Source organism: Staurois parvus, unplaced genomic scaffold, assembly GCF_062004578.1.
Source record: "Staurois parvus isolate SC_StPar_1 unplaced genomic scaffold, SC_StPar_1.0 ptg000839l, whole genome shotgun sequence".
NCBI lineage: Eukaryota > Metazoa > Chordata > Amphibia > Anura > Ranidae > Staurois > Staurois parvus.
This window is the reverse complement of record NW_028318635.1, coordinates 2026057-2045643: the sequence shown is the minus strand read 5'-3', so window position 1 is coordinate 2045643 and position 19587 is coordinate 2026057. Positions and strand designations below refer to the sequence as shown.

At 45.4% G+C, this 19587-nt stretch overlaps 1 protein-coding gene across 1 annotated transcript in view; it reads left to right on the top strand.

Annotated features, from left to right (window-relative positions):
• Positions 1 to 19587, top strand: part of LOC149443674 (uncharacterized) — a 627829-nt gene that overhangs the window by 303916 nt on the left and 304326 nt on the right. Inside the window, 3 exon segments of the mRNA XM_089655378.1 lie at positions 2676 to 3226; positions 7025 to 7197; positions 10093 to 10251. Of these exon segments, the coding sequence (XP_089511504.1) occupies positions 2676 to 3226; positions 7025 to 7197; positions 10093 to 10251 (883 nt within the window).

Below are 19587 nucleotides of genomic sequence, written 5' to 3'. Positions count from 1 at the left end.
ATAGAACTGAACACATGCCATCCAGTATTTCAGTGTTCATTGTGGGATTTTCACCTGTAGACTTTACCTTATCTGCTTTTGCAGGCTGTCCCAAAGGCTTCCTAAATACAACATTTTGTCTTTCTGGGTCCTCAGGCATGCATTTATATTAGACAGATTTTCCTAAAGGCAATTTGCAGCAGAAATGCCTAGCTACTATTGACCATCTGTGTGGTATTATGCTGGGATTCCACTTACCTGCAATCACACTATTTGGATAGCATAATAAATAGATCCTAATAATACTAATTTTGAGCATATTTTGAAAAAAAAACAGAAACCAAAAGCCTTTTAGCAAAATCTATTTTGGAGACAATGGGGGCGATTTACTAAAACTGGAGCACAAATCTAGTGCAGCTGTGCATGGTGGCTAATCAGCTTCTAACTTCAGCTTGCTTAATTAAGTTTTGACAAGAAAACCTGGAAGCTGATTGGTTTCTTTGTAGAGCTGCACCAGATATTGCACTCTCTGGTTTTAGCAAATCTCCCCCAGAGTTGACATTATGTAAAGACTTTAAAGAAACCTAGTCACTAAAGCACATTTTTTTATCATAGATCATTATTATCATAATAGTGCACCTTCACCTCTATGATTACTTGAGTTTCTAATTATGAATTTGCAGGGACAGCTCCAACCATTTATTTTTCTGGTGTTATGCTGGTGCTAGGAGTGATTGTGACTCTTCCACCTGTCTATGGTTTTGTGCAACACCATTCTTTCCATTCACTACTAGCATCATTCAGTTACATTCAGTGTATCACTTCAGGGTACAGAGAAGGACAACTAAATTAATAAATAGATACTGAGGAAGAAAGTATACTTGAAATTAATTTATTCACCTAGAAATAAGGACAACAGGGTATTTTCTCGTTCTATAAATATTTTTAATGCCTTTAATACCTAGAGGAAAGTTGCCACACTGTCATCGTTTCTGTGACTGGAGAAAAAAGATACCGAATGTGGTATGATTCTTTAATGTAGGATTGTGGAATAATCTTCCTGGGTAGCTGTTTCTAGCAGATGTAGGCAGCCCATACATGAGTCAGTTTTTTTCATTCAACCAGGTTGAACAAAAAACACTGATCCGGTTCCCCCATCCACCTCAAATCCTACCACTGAGCTACTGGATTTTGACAGCATGGAAGCACCCCACTGGCAGAATACATTGATCAGTGCTTATGGCTATAGCCTGCAGTGCTGATCGAGTGGGAAAATCTGACAGGGAGGTTGTACAGAAGTCGATTGGTAGATTGACTAGTGTACAACCACAGTGCCGATACATGGATCAAAATTCGGCTGTACCCTGTTGAACCAGGCAAATTTTAATCTATGTATGGCCAGCTTTAATAGATTTCTGCAAACACAGAGTTAAGTGTGTCCCTTTAATATGTGAATTTTGCAACAATACACCTAGTGGACAGGACACCAAGATAACCCAAACTCAGGCATCTGAATCTTAAAATGTTTAATTAGTTTAAATTATTTAAGTTAGTCATATTTACAGTCCCTAAGATTTATGTTTATGGTCATAATCAGATGTTTTGTAGTTTGGAAACTTACTAACATTTTGATGGGAGTTACATCTGGCCCTTTTTGTGTTTGTAACAACTTGCCATCAGTGCACAAATAGAAGGCCTATCCATAGAGAATACATATCTTAAAGGTACAACCATTAAGGTTGATTTACTAAATAGGCTTTACAAGGAATTATTACAATGGCTTAGTGAATATGGAGAAAATTCACATTGCAAAGAATATCCAATCATGTGCAAGGAAAATAAAATAAAGTATTTTTGTTTGCACATATCAGCAGAGCTTCACTTCATTCACCAAGAAAATTCCATTGAAAAAGTCAAAATATCCTTTCAAAGTGAACAACCTATATGCATTTAGTAAATCAACCCCAATGTTTGTACCTGGCAAATATGTATTTTAGATAGGATAAACCTTCCTTTTGTGCACTGCGTCACGTTAGCAATCAATTACAAGCTGTGTCAGTCATAGAATCTTGCTTGGTAGTGTGGCTTGTGTTGATAGTCATAGAAGCTTTTAAGTTTCAAGACATTAATATAGTCTACAACAGAAAATGACAAGTGAAAAATCTACCCATATTAAACTTACCAGGATCCAGAGGAATATACCATTCAAATTGTCCAAACGGATCCTGAACACTTCCCCTTCTAAAGGACCCATGATGGAAACCCTCTAAGTGTGATGGGAGATTTTAATTTTTGTTGCTTTTTGTTACTGGCCATTATGGAAATTGTACATGGTTTAAAACAGGCTGCATATGACTACCCTTTTGTACAAAGAAATGATATGTATCTTATAGTATTGAACAAAGCTTAGTTAAATGTAATTTAGATTAAAGGAATGTGGCACCTGATGTCCTAGAAATATTTTTCAAGTGCTATTTTCTCATGCGTGCTTTAGTTTGTAATAATCCTATCTTGCCTGAATATGGCTTGCATAGCAATGAAATAATCAAAGACTCAGATTTTATTAGTTAAACAATTATACAGAAATGTTTTCTTTTTATGCACTAAAAAAAGTCTTGGTTTTAAATAGTTTCAGCTATATATTATCTGCTTTAAGCCTTTGTTAAAGGTATCCTAAAATTATATTTGTTTTCTAGGGAAACTCTAGTAGAGCATGCAAATTATCACATAGAAGATTTAGGCATGATTACCAAGCAAGATAAAGAAAATATATGTTTTCTTCTATCATCCATGCATCTTTCTATCAACAAGTATATGAAGCCATCAGAAAACACATATAGCAAGATCACCAATGCAACCTTTGAACATTTTGCTCAGTGTTTTAAAGCTCTTATGAAAGAACAGTATGATGTAATAATAAAGCAACATGATGTTGCTAAACAAGCTCTACTTTGCATTGAACAAAAGCTTAGATCACATGAAAAACTGACAGATGACCTAATTCATGAAAAGATTGTCCTGGAACAACACAAGGAGGGGACACTGAAAATATTGCAACAGATTGCCCAGGATAAAGCTGTGGTGGAACAGAAGATTCATGCTGTTCATCAGCAGTTACAAAAGATCAAGAAGTTCAGATCCCTTCTTCCTGAATATCAAGTTGCACTTGAGAAGGCAGAGTACAAATGTTCTGCTATCTTAGAAAATATTAGGGACCTGGTGCAAAACATGGATATAGCAGCATTAGGTGGGTAACATTTATTAGTTTCATAGTGGTTACTAGTGATGAGCGAATGTGCTTATGTTTAGGAGCTGCTCTTTGAACTCATCATAAATTTTAGAAAATATGACTTTTAAGCTGAACCTTGTTAAACTCAATAAGGGCTAAAGTTCAAAAAATCAGTTCTGTCCATTTTCAAAGCTAAAAGACAATGGGTTGTTAAGCAAATGGCTTAGGGAGTTGGGTACTGCCATAGGGGCCATGTATCAATGTAAGAATGTTAAGAAATATTGTTCATCAAGAACTGAATGATCCAAGCCACATTGGCCATGAAAGGGGATCCAGCTCTGTAAGGTGGTTAAGTGGTTCCTCCACAGCACCTCCTCCATATATTACCACTGCGTAAACTGTTGGCGCTATATACATTCTGCATAATAATAGTAATAATTAGCTTCAATATGCTGGTGAAGGGCAGCCATAGCTTTGTGTAAAGAAAAATGGTAGCTTAGTACCCACCAATGTGGTGCAGCACAGACTGCAAAGTCGCAGAAGGCAGCAGACACCACCAGCTGAAACAGGCGCAGCTGTAAAACCAGCAGTTTTTCTAAGATGGCATTGATATACTCAATATAGGAGTGATAGGATGAATATTTTTCTTTCATGCCAGAAACTGGGGAAAAGACATCTGGAGCAGGGGCATCTGGTGGAATAGGGCAGATGTTACCTCCACTTCTCTGCAAGCTGCCCCATGTCCAGGCTATTGTTGTGCCTCCCCCTCACTCTCCTCCTCTGCACTCTGTGGCACCCAGATATGGTCTGCCTTTTGTCCCTTCCCTCTATGCTGCTGGCACTCTCTTCCTTGACATCTGATAAAAGTAATTCCTGCACATTTTCCTGCAGCAAGTTACTGATGCTGTGCTTAAATAATTCAGTTGACTCTTTCATGCCCATTTTCATGACCACAACGGGATTAACTGTGGAGAAGGAGGTGAAAGAAACTGGAAGTTACTGATGATAATGTGCTGCCCAACACCTGGGAGGAGGAGGATGAGAATGACTTGGTTATCCACCTTACCACCTCCTCCATGTGGTCTGGCTGTACAGCACACCCACTACCAAAAAGGGAAGGCAGATGTGCAATGCCTTTCAAAGGTGCAGTCCAACCACCACTTTGTCCTGCAGATGCATGACCTGCTCGTCCCCTTCTAGCGGTGTATAATGAATCTCTGTCTCTCCCTTTAGGTCTTTTAGACATAATGAATTAAAGGGAATACATATTTATTACCATTTATGGCAACAGGTGGATTGAGGATGTGGTGCTTTGGTCCACTTCATGTGGTGAGCTTGTGCAAAAACCCGCATTGCACTAGTATGCAGTGATGTTCTACTAACAAAGGGCAGCTTCACCTGTTTCACCACCAAGTTCATGCTGCTGACCCTTAAAAAAATAAAGATCTTAGAAAAATAATATAAATATAAATGGTAACCCCCTCAAAAAAACCATCCCTTAAACACAAAACCCGAAATACCAGCAACAGAGGTTGTTGCTGAAACACACAAACAGGTAGCGCTATAAAGGACTGTTATGTCTATTGACTGCAAATACAAAGGGTGGTAAACAATGATATGTAATTTACTGAAATGCAGCTCACAGGAATGAAGCATGATATAGCATAAGGAATACAAGGGGCACAGTTCACACTTGGTAGCCTGCTGCACTTATTTCACTGTTATGTTGCACAATACAGCATTGTATATAGTATAGCTGAATTTTACACTATGTAGTGCTGTAAAGCAGTAACTATAAGTGCTATTCTGATATTGGGCGCCTGCTATTAAAGGTCTTGTAAAAAAATCCCCAAAAAGTACAAATCTCTGAAATTAATGTGCAATAAAAATTATGTGCAGTTACCCCTGCTAATTACATCAGTGCTCCAACACGTGTGACACTGCAATGTACTCCCCACAGATCTATGACCCCTTCCTTAAAAGGAAGGTCATAAGTGCTTTTAACCAAGGATCCAGATACAATTACCAAATGGATTGACAGCTGATACTATTCTTTTCTGTGAATGTCTTCCCTAATATGATATGCAGCTCTCCCTCAAAACATAAACAATGTGCACCAGGAAGCAAATACCTTCATAGTGTAGCATTTATAAAAACAATAAAAGCGCTCAATAAAGTATGCAATGCACAATCACATTCACTGGTGACCAGTACCACTGGAGCCAGCATGCTTCCAGTTACCTGAACCAGAAATTATGTCAACGCATAGACCTGATATGGTAGACGTGTTACTGCCTCTGCATGTTTTGCCATAACGGCATCCTCAGGAAGCTCCATGTCGCCATATTGTTGGAGCCTTATATGCTAATAATTTTTTGGTAAACAAAAAAATGTCCTCCATCCAGTGTTCGTTTATCTATTAACATTATCTTGTTTAAACTACCAACAAATGGATACTTGCTGTGTGGATTCATACCAAGATTTACAACTAAACGTTTATATTAGCAAAACCAATATAAAATATATAGCAAAACCAATATAAAATATAGAGCAAAAAATGTGTGTACATAAAACTCTAACATACAAACTTTATTAGGCTTAAAATTACTATTAATAATTTCATATAAATCAATATGTTAAAAAGATTTTATGATCGTGTGTATTAATACTATATTATATATGATCAAACACATAACTGGTTTTATTATAAAACAAGTATTCATAAACCTCCTAGTACCTTACCATTAGTAGCTCTATCTAGTGGCCAAAATTCATAATTATCTATTCATAATTCACTACTAAATTAATATACCCTGTTTCTACATTTTGGGAGTAGTCCTTTTAAAAAACTATTTAAATTAATATCTATATTTAACTCTTGTGGGGCTAAAGTATTTAACTCATATATCCACTTAGTTTCATTTTGGAAAGTACAGATGTCAGGCTTCAAGCTGGAACATAGGCAGCAGCAGCTTCTAGGTGTAGTAAGAGTGGCTCCAATCAGCACTTCTCTTGGCTGGGTGATGGTGACAGGCAGTGGAGGGGGCATGGCTACATGTTTCAGGGCAACAGGACCGCCCCTTTATCAAACCATAGTAAACTTCCACAAAGAACTCTGCTTTGGATAACTGCTTGCCTGCTGAGCTCTGTAGCCTCGCACTGATCCTATGAAGGTCTCTATGGGTTTGTGACAAGCCTTGGTCAACTTTTAACTAGTGAGTGCATTTTTATTGTCTTATTCATTTTAATAAATCTCTACACCTAGATGGAGGCACCCTCCTGTGTTTGTTTTCAACTGCTCTCACTCCTACCCTTGATTATGTAAGTAAAATGGCCACACTAGTAGAAATCTGTTCTAAGTTTTTGGTTTTGTGTTCATTCATTCTATTTTATAACTATTAGTGAGGTCATACTACTGTTCATTTTCAACTGCAGAGACTAGAAGGAGCAGGATGGTTAATTTTTCATGAAGGAACACATTTCTAACATTATGTACAGTTTTCATTTGAGAAAGTCTATTAACTCCAAGGTTGAACATGAAAGGCAAACAACATTTTCAAGTACGTTTGAAAGACATTTGTCAACAAATGTACAGAGAATGTCAATTTTGTTTGAAATCTACTAGTATATGGCCATCTTAATTTAACAAAAGTACACAATACACATCTGCCCTATGGCTTCTAACCTGTGTTTAAAATGTTCTTGGAGTACATCTTGAATGATAATTTCTAGACTCCTCTTTAGAAGTAATGGAATAGTTGTGGTATTAGATTAAAAAGTATTTTGGATGTGCTCATATTACTTTATCTTTTACAGGAGAGCTGCGCACAATGCAAAAGCCAGATTTAGATATTGAAGAGCTCATGGCTTCTATCATCATAATTCTAAAGTCTCCAAATACTGATCTCACCTGGGCAAAGGGAGCTAAGAGGCAAATGGCCAATCTTGACCGATTCATGAATGAGCTAACAACATTTCATGTTGCCCAGGTAAATAGTTTTATTTGATGATGTGAATGTAAGTTCTTGACAAACTAAAATTCTGCACCTAATTTTCTCATATAAAATCCTACTCGTTGAGCCACAACTTTACCCTATGCCCTATGCCAAAATGTCAACCCAGGAAGAGAAGATTGGAGGTCACTGATAATGGCACAGTGAAAAAGGAGTGGAGTCCCTCAAGCTCATTTCACTGAAATACTCAGATAGCTATCTAACTGCTAACCCCTTCGTGATAGAAGATAAAACAAATCTTAACACCTGAACACAATTTTGCAACTTTGACATGTGTTAGTAAAACTGTCCATATTATCACAACTACTTTGTATATCCAGGTGGAATATACCTTCTTTTTTTTCAGGACAATTTGGGCTTTATTTTGGTGGTAAATGGTAACAAATATCTCATGATAGTTATTATTGTGAAAAGAAAACTGGCCCAAAATAGTAAAAAATACGTTTTTTTTTTAATTTAGATGTATATTTCATGCTATTGCCATAAGTTACCATCAAAGAACAACCTAAAATAAATTCTCCTGTTCCAGACAATCGCAGCGATACCACATGTGTGATTGTTATATTTGTTTGTCCCCATAGTAGGTCCCAGAAAAACAATAGTGCACATTTGGCTTTTTTATCCTACCTAAAACACGCTAACACTGACACTAACTGACACCGATACTAATTTACAAATACTTTTTTAAAAAAGATCCTACACAGAATATACTGACTCTGACCTTTGACCCAATCTTTGATGCTTACCTTGACCCTAACACTAACCCTGACCTAGATCAAACCTTGATGTAGCTATTTGTTTTCCTTATTTTTAATTTTATAATTATTATTTTTTACACACTTTTGTTTGTTTACATCTTTCTTCCCTGGCAAGGAGAGAAAGATATAATATCTTTCCTTCTATTCAGAAGAGAAAGAAGACACATGGGTGGACTGCACAGTGACAGATCACTGTCATAGCCAATCAGATGTTATAACAGCAATCAGGTGACCTGGAACTGGGAAGCCTGGTTCCCAATCATTAGTATGAGACCCAGGATCTTGGTGAGATCCTGGTCTCTGTGCTAGGACCGCCTTCTGTGGAGCGTACCTAGCACAAACTTTGGTATACATACAGTATATGCGGTCTCACAGAATAAGACCCACTTCAGTGAGGCCTCACATATGTGTACAGGAGGTGGGAAGAGGTTAACAGTATATATTGCATAGAACATTTCTAACTTAATTAAAACTTGTCAAATTACAGTTTCCCACCCCTCATGCTGCCTTAAATGTAACATTACCGCTGGTACCTTCTTTTATCTTTTACTGATTTGTCCTATAGTGCAGAGCTTTTGGCAGCAAGTGGTACCGTTCATATATGATGATATTGGTGCCCTAGTTGTCTTAGTTATCAGGATATATGTATTCTACAAGTACAACATCACATCTATCTAATGTTACCAGTATTTTTTATGTGGAATATTGTTCCTGGCATGAAAAATAATAGCTAAATTCAGTACATATACCTTACTGCAACTATAATAATGTGAATAAAAAACTAAAGTATGAAAACTGGTTTTGCCCCTTAAAGTATAAAAAAATATGGGACAGATGGCTATTCGCAGTGCTGATATGCAGCATTTAATCTCCTATACCTCAGTAAGGCTTAAAGAATATGCATATTAAATCACATAATTAGCACTTCCTCCTGCTATCTAAACCATATGTACTCATTTGTTCTTCTAATAGCAAGTTGTATCATACAATCTTTTGCATTTGCTTCTAATCTATAAAATATGTATTTATAAAATAGGCCACTCTAAATGCAAATAAATTAATCCTATCTAGTGCTTCAAATCATATTCTATATACCCATGCACCTACGGTATATCACCAATAGTAATAATACATAACAAAGTGTCCACATAAATGAAATAAATAAAACACATTGTGTATTACATTAGTATAAAAAACACAATAACAAATCACCAAATGTGAACACAGAGAATCAAAATCTGGAAGGTAATCTACTGCATACAAATGATAGTGTCAATATATTGCATCTCCTAATATCTTTCTGCAATATGTGATGTCATAAAAATACACTGGTGCCAAAATGATTGTGACCTCCGCCTTCCCAAGTGGGCACACGCTCACCTTCTTTGATAGACCTTTGTATTAAAAGGTCAGACAGAGCATGTCCTCTTTAAAGCCAGTTCAGGGCTAACTCCATAGACAATATATTGTCTTCAAGTTTTTGATTCTCTATGTTCTGTGTTGTGGTATTCAGCAGATGTATGGACATATAGTATATGATTTGAAGCACTAGATAGGATTTATTTATGAAGTGGCATATTTTATAATACAAATTTTGTTGGGTGATTTTTTGCATTTCAAATGCCAGCTGCTTAGGGTTAGGGGAAGGTTGTAGCATGAGATTGCTTATAAAAAACTATTAGATATACTTTACAAGGTAAAACAATGACAACACACAGTAAGATATCCAGTTTTTTATTTCATGTTTATCAGCATACAATATGATCTCACTAGCTTTACTATAGTAGAACAGAGATTTGTTTTTCTCTACAAGACCTTTTTCTATAAGACCTGTTAAGTCAAACATTCCTTATCATTATACTGTAATTGAACCTGTGTTATAGAATTTTTTTCTCACTCATAGTATTATGTGTCAATATACTGTATACTTGTTTTTAGTTGATTCTTATTGGTGGTCATGCATATGATAATCCTTTACTTCAATCACTGTTGCATGGCTCTTTGGTTTCTACAAGCATGTCAATAAAAAACTCTTTAAAGTAAAAAAGTGAGATTTACTTACACATTTCTCCTAAGGAATCCTTTTAATATTTATTACTGTTCCAAATTCTAGTTGCCACAGTCTACTCTTGAGCTGCTAGAGGCTAATATAAGGAAAATTCAGTTTACTCCTGAGAACATGGAGAGGAAGGCGGCTGGTAACATGGCAGCAGGGAGTCTTATGAGATGGCTTCAAAGGGCAGTGCAGTATTATCGGATTCTAACATCTAAGGTAATCTTTGAATGACCATGAATGATAGAAAAAGTGCCTTAGGTTAATGTTAGTTTCTTTGAAAATGCATCCAGTACTTGAAAATGGGATGGGATTTCTAAATCTTTTAAAATGCTTTGTATAGTAAGGAATAGGATAACAGCCAGGCAGAGACTGTACCTCTGCAGCAGGACAGCAATAGAAATATTTTGTGATGGATGTTTGAAGTTGTCTGTTAAAGCATGAAGGTAATAGAGCAACCCCTTTTTTTACTTGAAATCTAACAGTACACATACATTGTGTGTAATACCAACAAGGTGCGCTGCCCCTTTAAAAATCAACACATCATTTCTAGAGATGAGCGAAGTATTCAAAAATTCGATTCGACTGATTCGGCGAATTCGTAGAAAAATTTCGATTCGAGTCGAATATATTCGCTGTGAATTTAACTTAAAAAAGGGTGTTTCTAGGCTTCAGAGAGACTTAATATTAGTGCTGAACACTGTACCTTTAATTTAAATGCCCTTGGAGTCTGCTGGGGAAGAGAAATAATACTGTCAGGCAGTATGACATGCAGATGAGTGCCGTCGATCTTAGAATCACCGCACACTTCACTCATTTGGCCAGTCACGGGGCCAAAACCAGAGTGTGGAGCCACAGTGTGGCGGTGGAGGCAGCAGCAATGGGAGGCCATACAGCACCCTATGACAAAAATGGAAACCACCAGCAGTGTGAGGAGACCTGAAAGTGGCACATGGCAGAGTGTGGCGATAGAGACAGCAGCAATGGGAGGCCGTACAGGGACCCATGACACACTCTGGACCTGGCAGCAGCATGAGGAGGCGGTACAGGGGCCCATGGCAGATTACGGGCCTGGCAGCAGCATGAGGAGTCGGTACGGGGGCCCATGGCAGATTACAGGCCTGGCAGCAGCAATGGGAGGCCGTACAGGGACCCATGACACAATCTGGACCTGGCAGCAGCATGGGGAGGCGGTACAGGGGCCCATGACAGATTACGGGCCTGGCAGCAGCATTTGGAGTCGGTACGGGGGCCCATGACACACTCTGGACCTGGCAGCAGCATGAGGAGGCGGTACAGGGGCGCATGACAGATTACGAGCCTGGCAGCAGCAACTTGGACAGGAGGACGTTCAGTTTCTGCACCGTCTGGTGCGTGCTCGCAAACTGTTGTCTCTTGGAAACGGATTCCAAGAAAGACTGCTGACGGAATCCGTGAAGAGGAGTAGCAGGAGAAGGAGCATCTGAACGAGCGGAATATGCCAACAAGCGACAACAGGGGCCCATGACAGATTACGGGCCTGGCAGCAGCATGAGGAGTCGGTACGGGGGCCCATGGCAGATTAGGGGCCTGGCAGCAGCTATGGGAGGCCCGTAATCTGCCAGCACCCTATGACAAAAAATGGAACCCACCAGCAGTGTGAGGAGACCTGAAAGTGGCACATGGCAGAGTGTGGCGATGGAGACAGCAGCAATGGGAGGCCGTACAGGGACCCATGAGAGACTCTGGACCTGGCAGCAGCATGAGGAGGCGGTATAGGGGCCCATGGCAGATTAGGGGCCTGGCAGCAGCTATGGGAGGCCCGTAATCTGCCAGCACCCTATGACAAAAAATGGAATACACCAGCAGTGTGAGGAGACCTGAAAGTGGCACATGGCAGAGTGTGGCGATGGAGACAGCAGCAATGGGAGGCCGTACAGGGACCCATGAGAGACTCTGGACTTGGCAGCAGCATGAGGAGGCGGTATAGGGGCCCATGGCAGATTAGGGGCCTGGCAGCAGCTATGGGAGGCCCGTAATCTGCCAGCACCCTATGACAAAAAATGGAACACACCAGCAGTGTGAGGAGACCTGAAAGTGGCACATGTTTGGGGCATGATTCATGGCGGATTTACTCAGTTGTGTCAGGAACTGGTGGTTTGAAATCCAGACTAATCCACGCCTGATTCATTTTCACAAACGTCAGTCTCTCCACACTTTGGGTGGACAGTCGTGTCCTCCGCGGAGTTGCAATACCTCCTGCCGCACTAAACACGCGCTCCGATGCCACGCTACTGGCCGGGCATGACAGCCTTTCAAGGGCAAATTCAGCTAGTTGGGGCCAAAGGTCAAGTTTCGTTGCCCAGTAGTCAAGGGGATTGTCTACCTCGGTTGGCAGGGTGCTGTCCAAGTAGGCCTAAGCCTGTTGTTTGAGGTCCTGCTCCAGGTCCACCTGATGCTGCTGCTGCTGCTGCTGCTGCGGCTGGTTAGTAGTTTCCTCACTGCGCTGGTGAAGAAAGCTACTCATCATCGACTGCAGACTGAGGCAGCCGCTGCTGGTGGAGCTGCCACTGCTCCTACCACCCCACCCCTCCCCTGCTGCCATGGCAGCGGAACGCGAGCGCACAGGGCCCACAGTGTCTGAGGATGGACGTTGGCGCAGACAGGCAGAGACCAGCTGACTACATAGGTGGTTTTTATAGTACGTTATTTTGGCCTCCCTCTCAGCAGGTGTGAAAAAGGCCACCATTTTGGAACGGTAGCGAGGGTCCAACAAGGTGGACAGCCAAAAGTCATCCCTCTGTCTGATGGTTATTATTCGGCTGTCGCTACGCAAGCAACCGAGCATGCTATGGGCCATTTGTGCCAAGGAATGCGAGGGACTCCCTGCCTCCATCTCCACAGCATACTGCCACGGTGCGTCTGGGTCCTCTGTCTCCTCCTCCTCCTCCTCCTCTACCAGATGCTCCTGCTCCTCCACTCCTGTCCGCTGAGTGGAAAAACCACCCATTTCACTCAATAATTCCTGAGCACCAATGTCCTCCTCTACCTCCTCCTCTTCTTCCTGTCCTGCCCCCACAGGGGTCATGTGGCGTTGAGATCTGTGCGCCACGTCTACCGCACCCTGACCAGCCATTGTTAACAGCATTTGTTCCAGGACGTGCAACAGAGGAATGACGTCGTTCATCCCATAGTCCTGCCGACTCACGAATAGCGTGGCCTCCTCAAAGGGCCTGAGCAAGCGCAGGTGTCACACATGAGCTGCCAATGGCTGACATCTAAGTTACACAGGGAATACCTTTATCCGCTTTTAACATCAGGAAATCTGTGATGGCCTTTTGCTGTTCGTAAAGGCGGTCTAACATATGTAGGGTTGAATTCCACCTTGTTGCAACGTCACAGCATGAGGAGTCGGTATAGGGGCCCATGGCAGATTAGGGGCCTGGCAGCAGCTATGGGAGGCCCGTAATCTGCCAGCACCCTATGTCGAAAAAATTCTACACACCAGCAGTGTGAGGAGACCTGAAAGTGGCACATGGCAGAGTGTGGCGATGGAGACAGCAGCAATGGGAGGCCGTACAGGGACCCATGAGAGACTCTGGACCTGGCAGCAGCATGAGGAGGCGGTATATAGGGGCCTATGGCAGATTAGGGGCCTGGCAGCAGCTATGGGAGGCCCTTAATCTGCCAGCACCCTATGTCAAAAAATTCTACACACCAGCAGTGTGTGAGGAGACCTGAAAGTGGCACATGGCAGAGTGTGGCGATGGAGACAGCAGCAATGGGAGGCCGTACAGGGACCCATGACAGACTCTGGACCTGGCAGCAGCATGAGGAGGCGGTATATAGGGGCCTATGGCAGATTAGGGGCCTGGCAGCAGCTATGGGAGGCCCGTAATCTGCCAGCACCCTATGTCAAAAAATTCTACACACCAGCAGTGTGAGGAGACCTGAAAGTGGCACATGGCAGAGTGTGGCGATGGAGACAGCAGCAATGGGAGGCCGTACAGGGACCCATGACAGACTCTGGACCTGGCAGCAGCATGAGGAGGCGGTATATAGGGGCCTATGGCAGATTAGGGGCCTGGCAGCAGCTATGGGAGGCCCTTAATCTGCCAGCACCCTATGTCAAAAAATTCTACACACCAGCAGTGTGTGAGGAGACCTGAAAGTGGCACATGGCAGAGTGTGGCGATGGAGACAGCAGCAATGGGAGGCCGTACAGGGACCCATGACAGACTCTGGACCTGGCAGCAGCATGAGGAGGCGGTATATAGGGGCCTATGGCAGATTAGGGGCCTGGCAGCAGCTATGGGAGGCCCATAATCTGCCAGCACCCTATGTCAAAAAATTCAACACACCAGCAGTGTGAGGAGACCTGAAAGTGGCACATGGCATGAGAGACTCTGGACCTGGCAGCAGCATGAGGAGGCGGTATATAGGGGCCCATGGCAGATTAGGGGCCTGGCAGCAGCAATGGGAGGCCCGTAATCTGCCAGCACCCTATGTCAAAAAATTCTACACACCAGCAGTGTGTGAGGAGACCTGAAAGTGGCACATGGCAGAGTGTGGCGATGGAGACAGCAGCAATGGGAGGCCGTACAGGGACCCATGACAGACTCTGGACCTGGCAGCAGCATGAGGAGGCGGTATATAGGGGCCCATGGCAGATTAGGGGCCTGGCAGCAGCTATGGGAGGCCCGTAATCTGCCAGCACCCTATGTCAAAAAATTCTACACACCAGCAGTGTGTGAGGAGACCTGAAAGTGGCACATGGCAGAGTGTGGCGATGGAGACAGCAGCAATGGGAGGCCGTACAGGGACCCATGACAGACTCTGGACCTGGCAGCAGCATGAGGAGGCGGTATATAGGGGCCCATGGCAGATTAGGGGCCTGGCAGCAGCAATGGGAGGCCCGTAATCTGCCAGCACCCTATGTCAAAAAATTCTACACACCAGCAGTGTGAGGAGACCTGAAAGTGGCACATGGCAGAGTGTGGCGATGGAGACAGCAGCAATGGGAGGCCGTACAGGGACCCATGACAGACTCTGGACCTGGCAGCAGCATGAGGAGGCGGTATATAGGGGCCTATGGCAGATTAGGGGCCTGGCAGCAGCTATGGGAGGCCCTTAATCTGCCAGCACCCTATGTCAAAAAATTCTACACACCAGCAGTGTGTGAGGAGACCTGAAAGTGGCACATGGCAGAGTGTGGCGATGGAGACAGCAGCAATGGGAGGCCGTACAGGGACCCATGACAGACTCTGGACCTGGCAGCAGCATGAGGAGGTGGTATATAGGGGCCCATGGCAGATTAGGGGCCTGGCAGCAGCAATGGGAGGCCCGTAATCTGCCAGCACCCTATGTCAAAAAATTCTACACACCAGCAGTGTGTGAGGAGACCTGAAAGTGGCACATGGCAGAGTGTGGCGATGGAGACAGCAGCAATGGGAGGCCGTAAAGGGACCCATGAGAGACTCTGGACCTGGCAGCAGCATGAGGATGCGGTATATAGGGGCCCATGGCAGATTAGGGGCCTGGCAGCAGCAATGGGAGGCCCGTAATCTGCCAGCACCCTATGTCAAAAAATTCTACACACCAGCAGTGTGTGAGGAGACCTGAAAGTGGCACATGGCAGAGTGTGGCGATGGAGACAGCAGCAATGGGAGGCCGTACAGGGACCCATGAGAGACTCTGGACCTGGCAGCAGCATGAGGAGGCGGTATATAGGGGCCTATGGCAGATTAGGGGCCTGGCAGCAGCTATGGGAGGCCCTTAATCTGCCAGCACCCTATGTCAAAAAATTCTACACACCAGCAGTGTGTGAGGAGACCTGAAAGTGGCACATGGCAGAGTGTGGCGATGGAGACAGCAGCAATGGGAGGCCGTACAGGGACCCATGAGAGACTCTGGACCTGGCAGCAGCATGAGGAGGCGGTATATAGGGGCCTATGGCAGATTAGGGGCCTGGCAGCAGCTATGGGAGGCCCATAATCTGCCAGCACCCTATGTCAAAAAATTCAACACACCAGCAGTGTGAGGAGACCTGAAAGTGGCACATGGCATGAGAGACTCTGGACCTGGCAGCAGCATGAGGAGGCGGTATATAGGGGCCCATGGCAGATTAGGGGCCTGGCAGCAGCAATGGGAGGCCCGTAATCTGCCAGCACCCTATGTCAAAAAATTCTACACACCAGCAGTGTGAGGAGACCTGAAAGTGGCACATGGCAGAGTGTGGCGATGGAGACAGCAGCAATGGGAGGCCGTACAGGGACCCATGACAGACTCTGGACCTGGCAGCAGCATGAGGAGGCGGTATATAGGGGCCCATGGCAGATTAGGGGCCTGGCAGCAGCAATGGGAGGCCCGTAATCTGCCAGCACCCTATGTCAAAAAATTCTACACACCAGCAGTGTGAGGAGACCTGAAAGTGGCACATGGCAGAGTGTGGCGATGGAGACAGCAGCAATGGGAGGCCGTACAGGGACCCATGACAGACTCTGGACCTGGCAGCAGCATGAGGAGGCGGTATATAGGGGCCTATGGCAGATTAGGGGCCTGGCAGCAGCTATGGGAGGCCCATAATCTGCCAGCACCCTATGTCAAAAAATTCAACACACCAGCAGTGTGAGGAGACCTGAAAGTGGCACATGGCATGAGAGACTCTGGACCTGGCAGCAGCATGAGGAAGCGGTATATAGGGGCCTATGGCAGATTAGGGGCCTGGCAGCAGCTATAGGAGGCCCATAATCTGCCAGCACCCTATGTCAAAAAATTCAACACACCAGCAGTGTGAGAAGACCTGAAAGTGGCACATGGCATGAGAGACTCTGGACCTGGCAGCAGCATGAGGAAGCGGTATATAGGGGCCTATGGCAGATTAGGGGCCTGGCAGCAGCAATGGGAGGCCCATAATCTGCCAGCACCCTATGTCAAAAAATTCTACACACCAGCAGTGTGTGAGGAGACCTGAAAGTGGCACATGGCAGAGTGTGGCGATGGAGACAGCAGCAATGGGAGGCCGTACAGGGACCCATGAGAGACTCTGGACCTGGCAGCAGCATGAGGAGGCGGTATATAGGGGCCTATGGCAGATTAGGGGCCTGGCAGCAGCTATGGGAGGCCCTTAATCTGCCAGCACCCTATGTCAAAAAATTCTACACACCAGCAGTGTGTGAGGAGACCTGAAAGTGGCACATGGCAGAGTGTGGCGATGGAGACAGCAGCAATGGGAGGCCGTACAGGGACCCATGAGAGACTCTGGACCTGGCAGCAGCATGAGGAGGCGGTATATAGGGGCCTATGGCAGATTAGGGGCCTAGCAGCAGCTATGGGAGGCCCGTAATCTGCCAGCACCCTATGTCAAAAAATTCTACACACCAGCAGTGTGAGGAGACCTGAAAGTGGCACATGGCAGAGTGTGGCGATGGAGACAGCAGCAATGGGAGGCCGTACAGGGACCCATGACAGACTCTGGACCTGGCAGCAGCATGAGGAGGCGGTATATAGGGGCCTATGGCAGATTAGGGGCCTGGCAGCAGCTATGGGAGGCCCTTAATCTGCCAGCACCCTATGTCAAAAAATTCTACACACCAGCAGTGTGTGAGGAGACCTGAAAGTGGCACATGGCAGAGTGTGGCGATGGAGACAGCAGCAATGGGAGGCCGTACAGGGACCCATGACAGACTCTGGACCTGGCAGCAGCATGAGGAGGCGGTATATAGGGGCCTATGGCAGATTAGGGGCCTGGCAGCAGCTATGGGAGGCCCATAATCTGCCAGCACCCTATGTCAAAAAATTCAACACACCAGCAGTGTGAGGAGACCTGAAAGTGGCACATGGCATGAGAGACTCTGGACCTGGCAGCAGCATGAGGAGGCGGTATATAGGGGCCCATGGCAGATTAGGGGCCTGGCAGCAGCAATGGGAGGCCCGTAATCTGCCAGCACCCTATGTCAAAAAATTCTACACACCAGCAGTGTGTGAGGAGACCTGAAAGTGGCACATGGCAGAGTGTGGCGATGGAGACAGCAGCAATGGGAGGCCGTACAGGGACCCATGACAGACTCTGGACCTGGCAGCAGCATGAGGAGGCGGTATATAGGGGCCCATGGCAGATTAGGGGCCTGGCAGCAGCTATGGGAGGCCCGTAATCTGCCAGCACCCTATGTCAAAAAATTCTACACACCAGCAGTGTGTGAGGAGACCTGAAAGTGGCACATGGCAGAGTGTGGCGATGGAGACAGCAGCAATGGGAGGCCGTACAGGGACCCATGACAGACTCTGGACCTGGCAGCAGCATGAGGAGGCGGTATATAGGGGCCCATGGCAGATTAGGGGCCTGGCAGCAGCAATGGGAGGCCCGTAATCTGCCAGCACCCTATGTCAAAAAATTCTACACACCAGCAGTGTGAGGAGACCTGAAAGTGGCACATGGCAGAGTGTGGCGATGGAGACAGCAGCAATGGGAGGCCGTACAGGGACCCATGACAGACTCTGGACCTGGCAGCAGCATGAGGAGGCGGTATATAGGGGCCTATGGCAGATTAGGGGCCTGGCAGCAGCTATGGGAGGCCCTTAATCTGCCAGCACCCTATGTCAAAAAATTCTACACACCAGCAGTGTGTGAGGAGACCTGAAAGTGGCACATGGCAGAGTGTGGCGATGGAGACAGCAGCAATGGGAGGCCGTACAGGGACCCATGACAGACTCTGGACCTGGCAGCAGCATGAGGAGGTGGTATATAGGGGCCCATGGCAGATTAGGGGCCTGGCAGCAGCAATGGGAGGCCCGTAATCTGCCAGCACCCTATGTCAAAAAATTCTACACACCAGCAGTGTGTGAGGAGACCTGAAAGTGGCACATGGCAGAGTGTGGCGATGGAGACAGCAGCAATGGTAGGCCGTACAGGGACCCATGAGAGACTCTGGACCTGGCAGCAGCATGAGGATGCGGTATATAGGGGCCCATGGCAGATTAGGGGCCTGGCAGCAGCAATGGGAGGCCCGTAATCTGCCAGCACCCTATGTCAAAAAATTCTACACACCAGCAGTGTGTGAGGAGACCTGAAAGTGGCACATGGCAGAGTGTGGCGATGGAGACAGCAGCAATGGGAGGCCGTACAGGGACCCATGAGAGACTCTGGACCTGGCAGCAGCATGAGGAGGCGGTATATAGGGGCCTATGGCAGATTAGGGGCCTGGCAGCAGCTATGGGAGGCCCTTAATCTGCCAGCACCCTATGTCAAAAAATTCTACACACCAGCAGTGTGTGAGGAGACCTGAAAGTGGCACATGGCAGAGTGTGGCGATGGAGACAGCAGCAATGGGAGGCCGTACAGGGACCCATGAGAGACTCTGGACCTGGCAGCAGCATGAGGAGGCGGTATATAGGGGCCTATGGCAGATTAGGGGCCTGGCAGCAGCTATGGGAGGCCCATAATCTGCCAGCACCCTATGTCAAAAAATTCAACACACCAGCAGTGTGAGGAGACCTGAAAGTGGCACATGGCATGAGAGACTCTGGACCTGGCAGCAGCATGAGGAGGCGGTATATAGGGGCCCATGGCAGATTAGG